The 19203-nt window shown below is 42.5% G+C and overlaps 1 protein-coding gene across 1 annotated transcript; it reads right to left on the bottom strand.

Moving 5' to 3' along the window:
- Positions 1–1788: 1788 nt before the first annotated feature.
- KCNF1 (potassium voltage-gated channel modifier subfamily F member 1) lies at positions 1789–4093 on the bottom strand. The gene has a single exon (XM_074820803.1). The coding sequence runs from the start codon at positions 3615–3617 to the stop codon at positions 2154–2156; it is 1464 nt and encodes a 487-aa protein (XP_074676904.1). The 5' UTR covers positions 3618–4093; the 3' UTR covers positions 1789–2153.
- Positions 4094–19203: the final 15110 nt, after the last annotated feature.

Below are 19203 nucleotides of genomic sequence, written 5' to 3'. Positions count from 1 at the left end.
TCCTCAGCAGTGCAAGGGGCACGATCCTGTCTCTTTGGTGAGAGCCAGCTATGGTCCTGGCCAGGCACCACTGGGAGAAGAGCTGAGACTGGTGGCATGGAAGGAACAGGACTCAGCAGACGAGAAGGATTGAGAGAGCAGATCTAGAGGCTGAGAGCTGGGATGTGGGGGGACAATGAGGGTGAAGGGATGCTTGGACTGAGGAGGTCACTTGGATGGGCAGGAGAGAATTTGGGACAAAGGCTGGTGGAAGGATTCTGGTACAGAAAGGTTTTGGTGTTGCTTTGAATTATCTTACTTGATGGGGGTATGTAAGGCAGGATGTGGTAATGGGGTTAGGGAAGAGGACAGTAGGTCTGTCATGGGGCTGGGACATGGGGATACAGAGTAGGCGTCCCTGGAGGTGAGCAACTTGGGGTGTGAGGGGTAGTGCTGGGAAAGGGCTTCAGCCTGGGGGAGCCAGGGGTTGATTTCCATGTCAGGAGACCTCCAGAGCGGACAGTGTTCCTGGGGAGCAGCTGTCCATCTCCACACACCTGCCCAGCCCCTACAGACCACCACTTCTCCCAGCGGAAAAGACCTCTTCCCACCAGTGGACACATAACCCTTTGCCAGGGGGCAGGGGCAAACAAGGTGCCAGGACTGAGCATGCAGCCCAGCCCACGGCTCTGTGCCCCTCCAGTCACTGCTTCTGTGGGGTGGATACCACAGCCCCATTGCTAGCCCATGTCCCAGGAGAAGAGTGCCAAGGACCTGTGCGGGGGTCCAGGGCATGAGGTGCTGGGGACAGGTCATGGGACTTGCTGCTGCATTTCATCTGGGCAAGGGGCTGCTCATCACAAAAGGGAACAAATAAGGACAGCTACTCTAGCCCTGTAATCATTTGGGATCCTACTTTTAATGTATGTAAATACATCTGTGTGCCAGTTCTCCCATCCCCTTTAAGCTGGCATAACTCCTAGTTTCAATGGATTTCTCTGGTAGAGACCAGACCCATATATTGCAGTTGTTAAACGAGCCAAACTAATGTTCACATAGATGGCACTTGCTTTTAGAAAGGATAGTAGCTACACACTGGTGTTGATTAATATACTGATTAATGAGTAAGATACTGATTAGTGCCTTCTATCTCTGTAAACTAACATTTGCAAAACCATGTGGTTATTGTAGGGGTGGGATGTGTTTTTTTAAAAAAATAAACTAGTAATATGTTCATTCAGATAGATATTTTTACCATAAATCAGTTGGAGATTGCACTATTTTTATTTAAACTTTCTCTACACTTACTTTCAAAGAGTTAAATTTTCCTATTTAGAAGTACTCAATTTAACTCTCTTATAAACTTCTATTGTTTTAATACTGAATTAAAATGAATTAACTTAGTTTTTAAAATTACTTGATTATAAATCCTTCCTGAAAGATCCCTGCATATATAAATTATTATGTAGTAATTAAAAGCTAGAACAAATATTTTTTTAATTTGCTCTTTAAAATACATTGATACTGTTCTACATATCTGCCTAAAAAATAACTTCATGTCCCATTGAAAATTATATTTTTTCTGGAAAGAGGAACAGATACCTACCCAAAAAGTTGACCTCACATTACATTTTACAAAATCAAAATCATTCATTGACTCTAATATTCTGCACATGGTATATGCTCATACTTTTGGTATCTCTAGGCTGAAACTGCTTGAATCTAATACAAGTGAGAGGCTGCTTTAATTTTTTAAGGAGCAGTTCTCCTAGTTGCAAAGACATTAAAGACAGCCTGGAAGACACAATCTGTGCGATGCTGCTCTTTATTGTCACAGGTACAGAGTTCTGATGTGGCAATGTTGCACATTCAGGTCGTAGAACAATTACTGATCAGGAAGGACTTTTTAGTCTCTAAAATGGTTACAAATATTTTTTGTTGAAATGCACTCATTATAAGCAGTCTGATCTCAATGGAGTCCTACTATTTTATTTTGGGTAACAATGGCAAAGTCTTACCAACTCTTGATGGAGATACCATGGGGTTAATTTATATTCATGTTGGAAAAGCAAAGCAGTGCTCCCTCCCAACTCTGACAGATCCCACGAGTCTCTTCAATAGTTGATTGTCAGGCTGTCCCGATCTATAGCTTAGCGCTGACAACAGCTCACGGTTTATTTGCAGCTTTGAAGCCTGGTCCTATAGTGTTTGTCTTCTGACAGGAGATGAATAAAGGTGTCACTGTGGGAGACTTTTAGCCGGCTGTTACAAAAAGGACCGTCCTTGCCTTCCCTCTCAAGATCCTCTAGTTCACTTTTGAAGCTTGCAGCTTTCCCCTCGGCTGAGTTTAGCTCCATCAGTTCCAATTCATGCTTGGCAGCTGTTTCTAAAACTCTCTGTTTGTTATAATACCTGACAAAGTTGTTAATGATGGGATGGATGGGAAGGGCGATCGCTATCACCCCGCAAAGAAAACTGATGGCAGCATTCAGTTTTCCTAGTGTTGTTTTAGGGTATATGTCTCCATATCCAACTGTGGTCATGGTAATGATTGCCCACCAAAATGACTGAGGAATGCTTTTAAATAAAGTTTCAGGGTGACTTTGCTCCATGGTATAACCCAGGGCAGAAAAGACAAAGATTCCAACAGCTAAGTACATGAGGAGCAGCCCGAGCTCCTTAAAGCTGCGTTTCAGGGCATATGTTAGAGTCTGGAGTCCCGAGGAGTGCCGTGCAAGCTTGAAAATCCTCGCGATCCTCATGATGCGCAGTGCCTGGACAGCCTGCTGGACATTGCTCAGCTCCATCAGCTTGGCTCCCAAGTGGGTCAAGGTCAGGCTGACATAGAAAGGAAGTATTGCTAGCACATCAACAATGTTCATGAAAGACAGGGCAAAGTGGAGTTTGTTGGGAGAGGAAATTAGCCTCAGCACATACTCCATGGTAAACCAGCCTATACAGGCTGTCTCTATGCTGTCCAGGGTTGGGTGCTCCATACGGTTCCCCTCTGCATCCACGACCTGCAGGTCTGGGATGGTCCCCACACACATCACGACAGAGGAGATCAAGATAAACAGAAAGGACAGAACAGCAATCACTCGAGCTGGGTAGGACGATTCTGGCTTCTCCAGAAATTTCCAGATGTATTTTTGGCACTTTTTCCAGCGACTTTCCGAGGCATCTACTCCCAAGTCGTCCAGAATCAGTTGCACCCTTCGGGCTATTTCCTCCAGTTCTTCCTTTTTTTCACTTAGATGGGTTTTGCAGCAGTCATCCAAAAATTTCAGATCCACTTTCCAAAATTCCATTTCATTCTTGAAACATATGGGGCATATTCCTTTCTTCATGTGAATTTCCCCAAAGTAATACACATCAATAATGCATTTGAAAGCATCTGGATCTCTGTCAAAGTAAAACTCTCTCTTTCCAGGATCATAGTCATCACAGAGGGAGAATATGCTATCGTATCCCCCTGATAAACAGTTGATCAGCTCTGCCAGCCGTGTTTCTGGGTATTGATTCAGTTTATCTCCATAGAACACCTGCCTTACCCCACCGACATTGACTACAATCTCTGTTTCTTCATTTTTTTCTGATCCATCAGTGTCCACATCTGGAAACCTAGAGTCACCTGCCATTTTAATTGTATCGGATTTTATTTGATTTTTAGCCTGTTGTTTGGTTTCAAAGCTTTATGGTTTAATGTCTCATGAAAGCAAATCAGCACCGAGTCAGCTCTATTGCAAATGTTACCAAACTGACCTCGAGTTGTGGTGGGAAAGGTTACAGAAATAAACCTGCGGTGAGGAAAGCCTTATGAGATATGCAACAAGCTGCAGGGAAAAGACAAGTCATCGGGCTGCTGTGCCTGCAAGCAGGATGTTAGAAAGCTCCAGCAGATTTGAAAGAGAAGAAACCGTTTAATAAAACTCACCCCTCTGTTCAGTGCTCGATAGTCTTTTCAGGTCCCATTCTCTCTCTAAAAGTGATATTTATTCACAGGTTGGAAGTCACGGCAGAGAAATAAATCCTGTGCTCTGATTAATGCAACGTGCAGTGAGTGACAGTTCTCAGAGAGACAATCAGCAGGGTGAGCCCACAAAAAACTGTTGCAGTTTCTCTCTTCAATTCCACAGATTTCCCTAGAAAGCTGATTTTGAATTTTGTTTCTCTTTCCGTTTTCTTTTTACTTTAAGGTCTTCCAGAGTTTATCTGCTGACTCTTGCACATAGTCGGTGCAAGCGTGCCGAGGAGAAACTTGTGCTTGTTTTCCCTTTGCTGTTTCCCAACACAATAGGGAGCCCAGGCTGCGAGGAGTCCTTTCCAAACTCTACCCTCTTCTGGTGAAACCCAGCAAAGCACCAGCTACATGGAAAACACAGCTCAGCTATTTATACGCCTGCCTCACTGTAAAATGATGTGTTTCTATACCACCATGCACTTTAACGATTTTTAAAAACATTCTTTTTAATCAAATACAAAACAGAATCTTGTATAAAGTCATTCAGAGCTGCAGAAAGACACTCAATCAATTTCTTCTGATGGCAAAAGCCAGAGGAAAAAATACTGTCTTTTGTAATAAATGCATGACATAAATCTTGCACTCAAGGGGACTGGAGCAAGTCTAGAGTAATTCTCTGTCAGGACATTGCATTCCTGTAGATTTGTACGGTGTCACTGAGAACCAAGAAGAGACCACAAAGTTTTCGTTGCAGCTGTGGAGCAAGACCTACCCTGCACGCTGCACACATTTCCCAAAGCTCTCTGTCCTCAGTTTTAGCTGTGTGTTCTTGATCTGCAGTCGACTGACCCTGATGAGGGTTTGAGTAATTTACAACATCTATGATGATTTTTCGGTGAATGCTACTTACCAGCAACAGTGCTTTATTCTTCATACAGCACTAAACAAGTAGGAGTGGAATAACAAGCATTTCCTTTTAACTTTGTTTTCTCCAAATTCCAGGATTTGATGGGCTTTTGTTCCCTGGACCCTTACATGCAGGAAGGCCTATCATGCTCTTAAATGCTTAAATCTGACTATACAGTTCATTTTAGTGGGTCTTGAGGGCTCTGATCCAGCAAAACCCACAGTTAATTAGCTAACCATTTCTTGCTACAGCAGAATGATCTACACCAGCAAGTTCTGTCTTTTTTTTCTAATTTACTGGCCTCTGAAAAGCTTTTAAGTGAAGGGGAATAGAGAGGGGGAAATCCGACTGAGAGTTTGCTTCTCTGAGTTTGTGTCCATCCTGGGAGAAAGGTGAAGGCTGTGATTTGCCTGCTGTCCTTGTGCCTGTGTCACCCAGTGAGGGGGACCCTGGTGAGCATGCTGTGCTCCATTTCCAATCCCTTGTTGGAAATTTATGGGGGATTAGTCAGAGGTTGTGCACCAGGCCTCATATTGACATGGAGTATGCACATAGCCTCAAGTACCTTATGAATACCTCTTGGAGGTAGTTCATCACACTTGGGGGAGCACAAGCCATGAGTTAAAATCACTGATCCAGGCCTTTCCCAGACTTCCAATGACCTTCCTTGTCCCTGAGCTCTTGCATGATTCAGGAAAGTGAAAATATGAGAGGGAAGAGGTGAATTCATAATAAAGACTTGCAAGAAACCTATGAAACAGAGGAGCACAATCCTTTCTCTTTGTCTGTCACACACATCCATGCACAAATTTATAGTGCCAAAACTGAAGCCAAGGAAAGTGGGTCCTTGCTGCTCTGTTATAATCACCCAGTAAATGTAACACCCAGTCACCCAGTCTCACAGGGATGAATAAGCCGTGCATGAACCATAGCTCCATAATCTTCAAAGGCCTGGGTTGTGTCACTCATATCCTTGCTGCAGAACAGAGGGCAAGGAACAATAACTGCAGGGGCTGGTCACCTTATTCAAGTGACAGTCCCAGGAAAAAAGTAATATCTATTAGCCTACACCTGAGTCACACTGTTAATCTCTGGAGGCTAGTGTCACCTTCATGTGTTCCTGAGGGTACCGCATAGTGTGGGTATAATACAAGATGTCCCTTGAATTTTTTTCCAGGCATATATAAGTTTACTGACACTTGCAAGCTTCTTGGGACAAGAGAAGTACTTTGGAGATCTGGAAAAACCCTCAGTTTTGTGGGTTCAGCAATAAATATTTACCCACCTGGGACTTCCTTGCCCACTAACGTGAATGGTTTAGCTTCATTTTAGCACAGTAAATTTTAAGATGCCAATAGCAGTGACATGCTCGCACAGGGGAAAATGCAGATGCGATTACTCACTACCAGTTCTTGCAAAACCAAAATGGATCTGGGAAAGTTAGGTTTAAAATATTGTCAGCCTGCATCAGCACAGGGAAACAGGTTCTTTAGATTTAAATCCTCAGATTTAACCATCTCAGACACCTACACTTTTTGATCAATGATTCATTCCAGTGGCCTTTTGGCTTTTCTCCAGGTAATGATAAGAAATCAATATACAGTCCAGCATGACCGACATAGAAAGCACCACCTTAATTTTCAAAAAGGCTTTTCTCCCCCCCATAATTTTACAGAACAAACACCTACAAAATAGTCACACAGGATTAGTACATACATTGTTCAGTTTGAAAGGTGAAATCAGCTCCTCTCAAATGAAAAATCTCAGCACATTCTCGAAAGGTTGGGAAGAAACTATTTTTGAAATGCCAGATCAGTCCTTATAAAGACTTTACTTAGCGCGGTTGCTAAAATCCTTGTGCTTTATTCTCCTTCGTCTTGCACCTTTTCAGAGTTCTTTACACCTTTCAGTATGCCTGTCAAATGTTAAGAGTTCTGGTAGCATTTTAAATCTGCTTTGACAAATGTACATGATCCAAAGGAGGGTCAGGGAAAATCGTAATGAATTAAAACCTTGTTTTTGTAGCTGAAAAGAGTGATACAGGCTTACTTGACAAATGTTTTTATCAGACATATCGCAGAGCAGCAAACAACAGGAGTGGAATGAGTAATTTGCAGCAAATAATTTATTTCACTAATTAATTTTTCATACATGAAAAGAGGGCTTCTCTAATCTAAAAATTTCAATAGATAATTGTTGCCCTGTAGCTCATTTATGAGTAGTTTGCTGCAGTCATTAGGGTTTCTGAATTCAACTTCTGTTGATTTATCTGGACTGGGCAAACACATCAAGCCATGCTCTGTGTCTGCTGGAAGCAACGCGTGCTGGCAACTGAATTCTTACAGACTGAATAAAAAACGGGGAGGGGGTTTCTTTCTGTGTTCGTGCTCTGACTCAGAGAACAACATGTGGATTTGAGCTGACAGATGTGTGAAGTTTTGGCTGTGGTTCAGACTGGCTCCTTCAGGGAGGAGGAGGCAGCCCGAGGGAAGGACCTCTGGGTTGCTGGGCACCCACCCTCCTTGGGCAGCCCCAGCAGGGATGTCTGGGATCCCCCGGGGAAGGCTCGCACCCCACGGGGCTTGGCCCACAAGGGGTAGGTGGAGCTTGAATATGGCTCCCCAGTGACACTTGCCCCCACATGAGGGATGTGGGTGGCACAGAGCACCCAGAGCTCAGCGCCTGGGGACCTGCAGTGACAGCAGTGCTCGGAGGATGCTGGAGCTGCAGGTTTGGCTCCCTCATTTGGCACTTTTTGGGAGTGGACCTTCACTACTAGGCAGCTTTGTGCCAGTCTGGGAAGAGAAGTTGCTCTTCCTGAGCTTCAGTCTGGCTCATACCGCACTCCTGAAACCCAGCCAGCACCTCTGCCTTCCTGGCTGATGTACCCAGCTGCTCCCCAAGGAGCTATGGGCAGTAGTGATGCATGAAGGGGCATGAATGGGTTAGGAGACAACCCTAGAGAGATAAGGTCAGACTCCCTGTGGAGAGGGGTGTTTAATGCAGAGGCAGGAGTCAGGTAGCCTCTCTACAAGCAGGCTGCAGTGTAGTGAGCCCCCTGCACTGAGCACAGCCCTACTTTCAGTGCCTGAGACCATGGCGTCACCTTTGGTCTCTCTCTCCTCCCGGACTCTATAAAGTGTTTAATGCTGTGTCTACACGTGCAATCTGAAGAAGGTTTAGGGACCTGACTATGACTGTCCAAGCAAGAAAGAGTTAGAGCATGTCTGGCGTGGATCCAGCCCACACTGACCAGCTAACATGGACACTTGCCATTGTTCTTGTGGGGGACTTTAACGTCCCAGGTATCTGCTGCGATCACAACACAGCAGAGAGGGAACAATCCAGGAGATTCCTGGAATGTGTGGAGGATAACTTCCTCATACAGCTGGTGAGTGAGCCGACCAGGGAAGGTGCCCTCCTGGACCTGCTTCTTGTGAACAGGGAAGAGCTTGTGGGGGAAGTAAAGGTTGGAGGCCGTCTAGGGTGCAGTGATCATGAGATGATTGAGTTTTCAGTCCTTGGAGAAACAAAGAGAGGGGTTAGTAAAACTGCCACCTTAGACTTCCGCAGGGCAAACTCTGACCTGTTCAAAAGACTGATTAACAAAATCCCTTGGGAGGCTGCCCTGTAGGATATGGGAGTCCAGGAAGGCTGGACATACTTCAGGAGAGAAGTCTTAAAGGCACAGGAGCAGGCTGTTCCCGTGTGCCGAAAAACAAACAGGCGGGGAAGGAGACCAGCCTGGCTAAACAGGGACCTTTGGATGGATCTCAAGAACAAAAGGAGAATCTATGACCTCTGGAAGAGGGGGCAGGTCTCTCATGAAGACTATAAAGATGTAATGAAACTATGCAGGGAGAACATCAGGAGACCCAAAGCGCAGCTAGAGCTCAACTTGGCTACAGCTGTTAAGGATAATAAAAAATGTTTCTATAAATTCATTAACAGCAAAAGGAGAATTAGGGAAAATCTCCCTCCTTTATTGGATGCAGAGGGAAACATGGTAACTAAGGATGAGGAAAAGGCTGAGGTGCTCAACGCCTACTTTGCCTCAGTCTTTAGCAGTGGAACTGGCTGTTCCCTGCACACCCAGCCTCATGAGCTGGGAGATGGGGAGGGGAAGCAGAATGAGGTCAGCACAATTGAAGAGGAGGTGGACAGAGACCTGCTACACCGCTTGGATGCACACAAGTCTGTGGGACCGGCTGGGTTACACCCAAGGGTGCTGAAAGAGCTGGCAGATGTGCTCGCCAAGCCGCTTTCCATGATTTACCTGAAGTCATGGCTAACTGGGGAGGTCCCACTGGACTGGAGGGTGGCAAATGTAACACCCATCTACAAGAGAGGCAAAAGGAGGATCCAGGAAACTATAGACCTGTCAGTCTGACTTCGGTACCAGGGAAGGTCATGGAGCAGGTCATCTTGAGTGCCATTAGAAGCCATATAATGGACAACCAGGGGATCAGGCCTAGTCAGCATGGGTTTATGAAAGGCAGGTCCTGCCTGACAAACCAGATCTCCTTCTATGACAAGATGACCCGACTGTTGGACGAGGGAAAAGCTGTGGATATTGTCTACCTGTATTTTCGAAAACATTTGACACAGTTCCCCACAGAATTCTCATAGAAAAACTGGCTGCCCATGGCCTGGATGAGCGAACGGTCTGCTGGGTCAAGCACTGGCTGGATGGACAGTCCCAGAGAGTGGTGGTCAATGGAGCTAAATCCAGCTGGCGGACGGTCACAAGTGGTGTTCCTCAGGGCTCGGTGTTGGGACCATTTCTGTTCAACATCTTTATTGATGATCTTGACAAGGACATAGAGTGTATTATCAGTAAATTCGCAGATGACACCATGTTAAGTGGCAGTGTCGATCTGCATGAGGATAGGGAGGCACTACAGAGACACCTGGATAGATTGGATCGGTGGGCCAACGTTAACAGGATGAGCTTCAACAAGACCAAGTGCCAGGTCCTGCACTTGGGCCACAACAACCCCATCCATTGGTACAGGCTTGGGGAGGTGTGGCTGGAGAGCTGTCTGGAAGAAAAGGATCTGGGGGTTCTAACTGACAAGCAGCTGAACATGAGCCAGCAGTGTGTCCAGGTGGCCAAGAAAGCCAACAGCATCCTGGCTTGTATTAGAAATAGTGTGACCAGCAGAAGTAGGGAGGTGATAGTCCCCCTGTACTCTGCACTGGTGAGGCCACACCTGAAGTATTGTGTCCAGTTTTGGTCACCTCAATATGAGAGAGATATCGAGGTGCTGGAGCGAGTGCAGAGGAGGGCAACGAAGCTGGTGAACGGCCTGGAGAATAAATCCTATGAGGAGCGATTGAAGGAGCTGGGACTGTTTAGTTTGAGAAGGAGAAGGCTGAGGGGAGACCTCGTCACTCTCTACAGCTACCTGAAAGGACATTGTAGAGAGGTTGGTGCTGGTCTCTTCTCACAGGTAATTAGTGATAGAACAAGAATGAATGGCTTTAAACTGCAACAGGGGAGGTTTAGACCAGACATTAGGAAAAAATTTTTCACAGAAAGAGTGGTCAGACAGAGGAATCAGCTGCCCAGGGAGGTGGTGGAGTCACCATCCCTGGATGTGTTTAAGGGTTGTTTAGATGAGATGTTGGGGGATATGGTGTATGGGAGAACTTTGTAGAGTAGGGCTATGGTTGGACTCGATGACCCCAAGGGTCTTTTCCAACCTGAATGATTCTGTGATTTCCCAGCCATCATGTGGTCATCAGAGACCATTTCCAACAGGCAGTTTGCAGGCAGTCACCTGTACTGGAGAATAAAAGGACTTCCTAGACTAGAAGGAGAACAGTTGCCAGTTGTCTTCAGTGCCCAGAAACATCCTTGGGCACATATAAAACTCATCTAAGCCATTCCAAGTTGTGCTGAGTCACATGTTGCCACTGGGCACCTGCTTTTTAGGTACTATGATTTCTGTGTTGGACACTTGTTTGGCCCTCAGAGGCCACAACACTAACAGCAGGCTCAGAGGGAGTATAACCCCCTCACTTCTCCTTCTGCTATGCCATATTTGGTTTTTAAATAACATTCACAAGACTGGAACTGTGATGGATCCAGCAAGAGATCTCAGCATCTAACATGCAACTTATTTTCAGATAGATGCAGACTATGGAGAGCCACTCAAGACAAGAACATATGATGAAAATGTACTACACAAAAGTCAATCAGAGACCTAAAGGATAGGAAATAGAAATATCTTATTCCTCCTCCTTTCCTTGGGGTATTGTGGGGATAAAGCTTGCAGCCAGCTGCTTCAGCAGCTGATAGCACAAGGTTCTGTGTGGAGGAAATACCATATAATTACTTTGTGCCAATCACAAGAAATGGGAGACAAATAATCTGGAAGAAAGAGAAGCAATGAACGATGTTGTTGCGGGCTTCAGAAAGAGTAGGTCATCCAGAGCAGCGACTGATTACCACAACCAGCTTTAGTAAGAGGAGTGGGAAAGACTTTGTTGTAAGAATCCTCCAAGGTTTCCAAATCTAAGGTGGCTTCTAGTGTTTAGTGAGACAACCTCACAACCCCAGTGGAAGATCTAGCACACTCTCTTTGGCAAATTAATCCAGCTACTGCAATATACTGTTTCATCCTTTGTAGCTCAATATTGCAAATCCATTTTCAAATCATACCTTCTTTTATCCTTATGACTTGCTCTGCAATAAAGCCGACTGTTTTGACACTCTGCAAGAAAACATGGATTGCATTCCCATGGGCGCTGTGGTACCCAACATGGATGTGGGGTTGCTGCCATAGCACCAGCACCAACCCCATGCACTTCCCCAGTACATCTGAAGGACAACAGTGTGTGACTTGCTCTCATGGACTGTAGCATCAAGGTTTGGGGAGGAGAGGTGTGTTGTGGGCACTCACTGTCAACAGGAAACCTTCCTGATGCGCATAGTAGCAGCTCATGGTCTCAGCACTGATATATGTCTTGTGTATGTAGCCATGAGCTAATGGAGGGAGTCTAAGCCTTGGCATGAAATATGTTCATCACCCACAGCTGTTATTTCTGGCAATGGGTGAGTCTTTCAAAGACCTTGATATGGGAAAAGAAGGGTCCATCAAACACAAAGTGAGTGAAACAGAATCTCTACATTTTTAATACACGCCCATGTTTTGTATGACATTTTCTCAATACACTAGACTTCCTTCAGACTTACATGTCAAAAGCAAGAGGTTATGAGATGTCTGAACTGAGATGGGTGTTTGGACTGTACCAGACAACTTCACCTTGCAAATCTGGTTTTATCTGTCTCTGTCTCCAACATATTTACACATTTCTTCGCAACTATTATTTCAGATTAAACAAGTCCTTTCCCAGTTTATTTTTCCCTCTCGTAGTTACTCTGGTTCCTTTTTACAAGTTCAAAATTTATACATACTCAGTCAATTTATTTTAGCAGATCTCTTAATTAATTCCTTATTAAATGACTGGTAATAGCTTGCTGTAAATTTTAATTAGCTTTGCTTTCCATTTGACATTAATGAGTCTGTTTTCCCATACAATTAAATCTGCCTTAAGTGACCACTCAGGGGACCAGCCAAATCTCTGATTTAATGTAAATGGCTTTAAATAAATAAGATAGAGACTCCACTGAAAGCAGCTAACAGCTGGGTTCAAATTAAGCATATCAGTGATTCATGAATAGGATGGGAGTTGGAGATGTTGTAAAAGTTTTAAGGAGCTTGTCTTGTTTACAGAGTCACTGTGTTTTGAGGAAGGACTGGAAGCCTGCTTCCTGCTCTTAAACACTGTCATCAAAAGCTTTCAGTTAATATTTCTCCCTTTGAATGCTGTTGCATGTACAAAGAAAAGAGAAAAACTGGGTGACAAAATGTCTTAGAGTTGCAGAGACAGTGACTTAGAAATTAAGAATTGTGCAGCTAAGATTTTACAGACATTGAGTATGGTAACAGTCCAAAACATTGTATGTGCGCATGTAACTAGGGGTTGTGTCATAATGAATACACACAAGGTGGTCGAATGCAGTTTGCATGGGTGACCTGAGCTCTGGCATTTCCCAGCTTCTGAGTATCTGCCTCTGCAATCACACTGGTGACTTTTATCATGACTTGCTGTATATAATATCTTTCAGGACCAGTGTTTCATTGGTGCTGCAGCCCGGCAGCACCCCTGAGCAGCCTCACCAGCTGCAAGGGAGTCCTGGCAAAGAGATATAAACAGTAGTAGGGCAAGTGCAAGAGGGCTCTTTGCAAGTGGCACTAGTGAAGTGACTGGCCTGGCCTTCCCAAAGGTGAACATTCCCATCACTACTGAATCATATCATTGCCAATAATTGACTTGAAAGAAAGATCAAGACCATGCCAGCAGAGAGGGAGGTGGCAGTGGGCAGACTGCTAACTTTCATTAGCCAAGACATGAAGCCAGTTTCTAAGCCTGTTTGGGGAGAGAATTTTAATGTGTTTTAATATATTTTCTTTAAAAAAAAAATCAACACTGCAGCCCTCTACTGTGCTCGGAGTTGGAATAGTGACTAATAATACTCTGTACAAGCTATTGTTCCTAATTCTTCGAAAGAAGAGCATGTGTAATAATTTAGTGTGTACCATTTCACAATAGAAGGGATTTTTATATCAACTAATATTTTTATTGCAGGCAATCAAAATAAAATATATAATCAGATCATTCACAGTAAACATGGTCAAAAGCACTCCTATATGTGTGCTCAGGGAAGAGGAAAAAATATGAAGTATTTTCTAGTGCAAAAAAGCTGTAAAGAAAACCAGTTGGAAAAAACACAGAAGACATTTCTTCAGTGTGCTGAAACAGTAATAAAAAATAAAATACTTCCATTGATCCTAGAAAACATTGCAACACTGAGGAAAATACAGGCTTCAGCGGAGCCCACAATTCTCACAAGCTCTTGTAAGTATAGTTATAATTTTCCTTCTTTCAATGAGTGGTACAGGACAAAGGAGAGGAAGGTGTGTAGGCAGTAGCAGAGGCAGAGTTCATATCTTCACAAATATGAAATTACTCATGCTGTACCCATGGAAGAGTCCTGTGGACATTTGACTGCGTTAAATCCTTCAGGACTGAGGGTTGTGGCATGATGCCCTGGAGTCCTTCGTTGATGCCTGCCTCCCGCAGCCTGCGGACTCTTCAGGCTTTCTCCCTCCATCTCCTGCAGATAGGTGATGGTCTCAGTCCTGCCTGTGGCCAGGAAGGCAGTTAGGGACTGGAGGAGGTGGTGTTCCCTGGCCAGCATCCTGCTTGCACAGCCAGAATTGAGTGGAAGCATTGAAGCATGCAAATTTGGGGTGATAAAAAGTAAAAGTAATTTTTTATCAGCAAACCTTTGCACTATAGATCAGGCAAAGAGGAAAATCAAACTTGGTTTCCCTTTTCCATGATGCCCTAATCACTGCTTTAAGAAATGATGGGGATCATGTTCGTACTCTTGCTGCCTTTGAAAAATAAGTCCAAACCTCTATGTGACCCTACCTTGAAAAACTGATTTCAGCATCTCCATTTTTTTCCTGCGTTCTTCAGCTTTGTTTAGCAAAAATGTTTGCCAAATTCAACTGGATTTTACAAAGAGGTTTAAGTCAATCAAAACTACATTTTCTGGAGGACAAATGATGTGTCAGAAATAATTTCCTGGCTCTACTCTGGATCTGTTGTCTGCCATTGGGCAAGTTGTTTGCCTTCTTGCTACTTTTCCTAAGCTGTCTGGCAACACATTGTATTTCTTATTAGCTTACAAATGAGTCAAATCAAAAAACATTTTTAATTTGGCAAACAGACTACAAATAAGCTTTTACATTATCTGAATGGCTCTAAAGCCAACCCACATGATTCTAAGTGATTTGTCTAGACAATGGGTGAGTCAAGCCTTTTATCCATTCTGTTTTATACAATAATCGGTTCTGCTCAGTTAAGATTTCATTTTACTTTACTAAATTGAATGTCTTTCATTACTATGTGCTGTTTAATTTAACATTGTATTGACATTTTGCATACTAATTCACTTTGCTCAGGGTAGAGTCATTTGAACAATGCAACACATACAACACAGATTCATTGTACGTACTAGTAGTGTCCTCAGAGATGAGATTAGGGAGTTCAAGGTATCCCATTCAGAAAAAAAAAAAAAAGCTAAGAAGATGAAGGAAGTTCAGTGATGAATGGGAAATGCCACTGCCGAGACCTTTCTTTATTACCATTCTGTGATATTTTCAATTTTTCTGTCCCGATGAGTAATGAGGACTTCATCACTTTTGCTAAGCTTCACTGCAAATTGCTGCTGTGATTAACACAGGTTAATCTCAGGATAGGCAGGGGCTCCCTGGTTCTGGCAATCGGAGGAATTTAACAGTTCTTTGTAGTTGTAGGGACTTCTCTTGGGTGACCTTGAGAAAGGAATCCCTACCTATGCCAGAAATTATGTTAAAAATTCCCTTAATGGAAAACATCTCCCACATGCTCTAGACCCAGTTTTAATTGCTCAGTCCTCTCTAATATTTTCCTTAGGCTTCTGTGCACAGTTATTGAGACTATACAGTAACAGAACCACCAGAAAGAGGAATCACCCCCCTGGTCAAGATATCCACAGTCACATTTTGCCATAAATCACTGGAACATGTGCCACAAATCAGCATAAAAACTCCTATCCCAACAGAAAGTCTGCGATTACGCTAAAGATCAGGGCAGAAACCATGGTGTCTCCTGCTCTTCAAATCTAAAATTTTATCCCAATCATGCTAAGTACTCTAGAATTTAGTTAGTCTTATGAAAAACAGCTAGTCTTAACAAAAATAGCTGAAATCTCTAAGCAATTTCTCCACATTTCCTTTAGTTTGCAGTGAACATGGATACTATCATACATTTGATGTTAGGTGTTAGTTGCAAACATCCCCATAAATGTGACCAGAATATATAATTATCAGATTTTATGCATCCAAGTGGTAGGGGAATTTATTACCTATATTTGGAAAAGGGCTTTGCAGCTTATGGATGAGGTTTTAAGAGCAGTTGGCAATGTCTCATTATAGGGGGTTTACCTTTGGTTTATTTGAGAACAGAGCTGGATACAGTAATATTAGCACCATGAATATTCTAAATAATCTATCAATAATCAATATATGGCTATATTCTTCCCTCATATTGGTCTTAAACTGATAGTGTACTGAAGGAAAAATCAGGTACTGCATGTTTTATACATTTTGCCATAAATTCCTAATGGGTATGCATGAAGAAAATAAAGGACGACACCACATAGCTGGGGAGCTACGACCCTGCTCCCCAGCTTCATGGTCTACTTGAGATTTCTGTTTCAGAACTTGTGACAAATCATTTACTAATCGACCATTTACTGTTTGTTCTTCACTCATCTCCTGAAGTCTACTTTTACCTTGATGAGACTGATCAATATTAATTAATTTAAATTAGACCTGTACAGAATACAGAATATTCTCTGGGAATTTCTCATATCCTAACATTTTGTTGAGATGCAGAAGGAAGAAAAAAGTAATCTGTATTTTAAAATTTTCTTTGCAACAGCATGTCAAACAAACCTAAATATAGGACATCCAAATCTTTAGTTTAGCAACACTGAAATTTTACATTGTGAAAATGTTTATACACTGGATACTAAATATTACATTCTAATATTGTATTACAAATACAATGCTGTTAGTGTGATGCAAGGCCAAAATAAAAAGAATTGAAATGACAAACCTCAACTAAACATTTTAGCTGCAGAGATATATATATTTTGACACTATGAAAACAGTTTCTTTCAACATGAGGTTATATCTCAATTAAGTGTTTTTATTGCAAATTTTAGCAACTTTCAATTTAACTGAACTGCATTTATCTGACATCAATCTCTTCTGTCAAAAAAATTATTGGTTCTATTTCCAGTGTACAACACCAGTAATTCTAACACTCACAAGATTCTTCACGTTTCTTTGCCAGACCCTTTCTTAAAAATGACAGATGGGATTTGTGAGAGAAAAGGATACTTTTTGTACATACAGCCCAAGGGCAAGAGAAAAAATCAACATCGTTCACACAGATTTTTGCTAGCTATTGCCTTTGTTTTCTCTGTAGCCCGTTTCATCTTATTAAGCCTGAACCCTCTTCAAGTGCTCTCCGTGCATACACTTTTCAAAAGGAAAGAATGTCCTTAATAAAACCTTTGGGAACCCCAGGGGTGTATAGAAAGTGCTCTTTACATTAATCAAACAGTAACAGAGCCTATCCATCCACCGTGCATGGACTCAGATCTCCAAAACAGCTGAAAGTCTGTAAAACACCAATGAAAATAATTTCTTTCGTGCCAGCATACGCATGTAAGGAAAAGCAGAATTAGGATCTTAGAAGGAAATCATTTTCTGGTCTGACTGCAACCAGTTTCTAACTGCAGCACTGCAATATTATACTAATATTTGAAGTACACAAATGATACAATTATAAGCCCAGAGCAAAAATCGAGATACCTCATACATAACACATCTCTATATGTTAAAACACCTTGTACATTAATTTATTTTTTATGGGAAAATCTGATTTTCACCTCCTGGAAACTGATTTCTTCTGCAGCACCACAGCAGAATGGTCCACCACCCCTGAATATCACTTTAATAATGTGTATCAGGCTTGGAGTATATTCAAAACTCCATCTGTATTCATTCTTCAATGTACCCTTTGACTATTAGTAATTTGAATACTGCTGTTAATTCCTCAGTTTTTTTCTTTTCAAATTTGACTGTGAAGAAGTTGGCACTGGTTTTTGGGCTCAAATCTAACATTCCATCAAAATGGGTGATTTTTGACAAACTTATAAGATATGTAATTGTTGCACTCACATAGATGGAAAATTTTGTTCTTTAACTGAGTCATTACTTAAGTTAATAACAATCCTGCTGTATTCCAGAAGAATTCTGTATTGAGTTACTGGCTGATGACAGTAAACTGGTTTTCACAGGATGCTAAAGCTTCCAAATCAGCATTTCAAAAAGAAGGTAAACATTCTGCAGACTGTAAATGCAGAATATAAACACAAATGTGTCCCACAGCGACTCACCCTGACTTGCTGCATATTTCAAATAACTAAGAAAGTGACATTCCCTTGTCTGTTTACCATAAACTCATTATAAAGACTTCTCTCAATTTAAATACTGAAAATTATTGCAGTCATTTTGCTTTTTCCTTCTCACAAATTACTTGCAAGCTGATCCTGGTTTTCTTCAAATATATTCACTATCTCTACTTACTATCTATTGGCATTACAATTATGCACACAGGTACCACTGAATCCTTTTTTTTTTGTAGTTGGGAAATTATTCCAGCAATGAGCAAGAAGCAGCCAAGAATGAATAACAATCAAGAGCAGGGACAGAACATTCACATGCTAATACCTTTTATCCACATGGTTACCTGTAATATTTTTTGCATGAATAAAACCATTTCTTCAGTTTGTAAACAAAATCCATGTGAGTGTGTGTCTGCAAGTAGTAAAGCAAAGGGGAGGTGTATGGATGATTCCAATGACTCTTTGGAGTCAAACAAATGAGGATGAATAAATATCCCTAAGCCCAGCACTAACACTACACAATTTAGAGCGGCTGAGTCATTAGAAGTTTCAGGTCATGAGGATGGATGTGAAAATACCCACCTGAAATTCCCTCTGGGACACCACAGTACCCCTGGAGATGCAGCCTGCCTCACACTCATCGATGGGTTCATGATCTGGTTCTGCAGGGTCCAGCTCTGCAAGGACTCTTGTTTTATCACTGTTCCCCATTTAAAAGGGATGTCTCATGTCACTACAATGAGGAGGAATTAGCATCAGGGCATATATTCTGTGGCACAATGATGCTGTGTCTCAGATTGCCAGTTCTGCTCTGCACACTCATAGAACAAGTCAGCTTCTGTCCCAGAAGGAAACAGAAATCACTGTTTTCCTCTTTCAAGTAGGAAGGATGGAGGCAGAAAGGAGACTCAGCCCAGTATTGTGCAGGTCCTTTGACCCTACCTACAGTCCAAATCAGGTCCGCTGCTGAACTCACCATCACCCTCCCCATCCATCACTCAGGTGAGCATCTACTTTCTCCCCAACCTTCCCCAAAGGCTCTCAGCAAAAGTCATCACAGCTATCTGAGGAAGGAAAAATCACCAAAATAAAAACTACTCCCACATATCTTTCATCTGTCTTCACATGCACAGTGGGCATTAGGGAAAGGATCTTTCTTTTGTCGCATTTGGAATGTTTTTTCCTTTTTAAAGTGTAAGGCTTGCTATTTACAGTCAGCTGTGGGATGTTTCAGTTGAACAAAATACTTTCTTT

The sequence above is a fragment of the Strix aluco genome, chromosome 3, assembly GCF_031877795.1.
Source record: "Strix aluco isolate bStrAlu1 chromosome 3, bStrAlu1.hap1, whole genome shotgun sequence".
NCBI lineage: Eukaryota > Metazoa > Chordata > Aves > Strigiformes > Strigidae > Strix > Strix aluco.
Note: the sequence above shows the minus strand (reverse complement) of the source record. Positions and strands in the feature narration are given on the sequence as shown.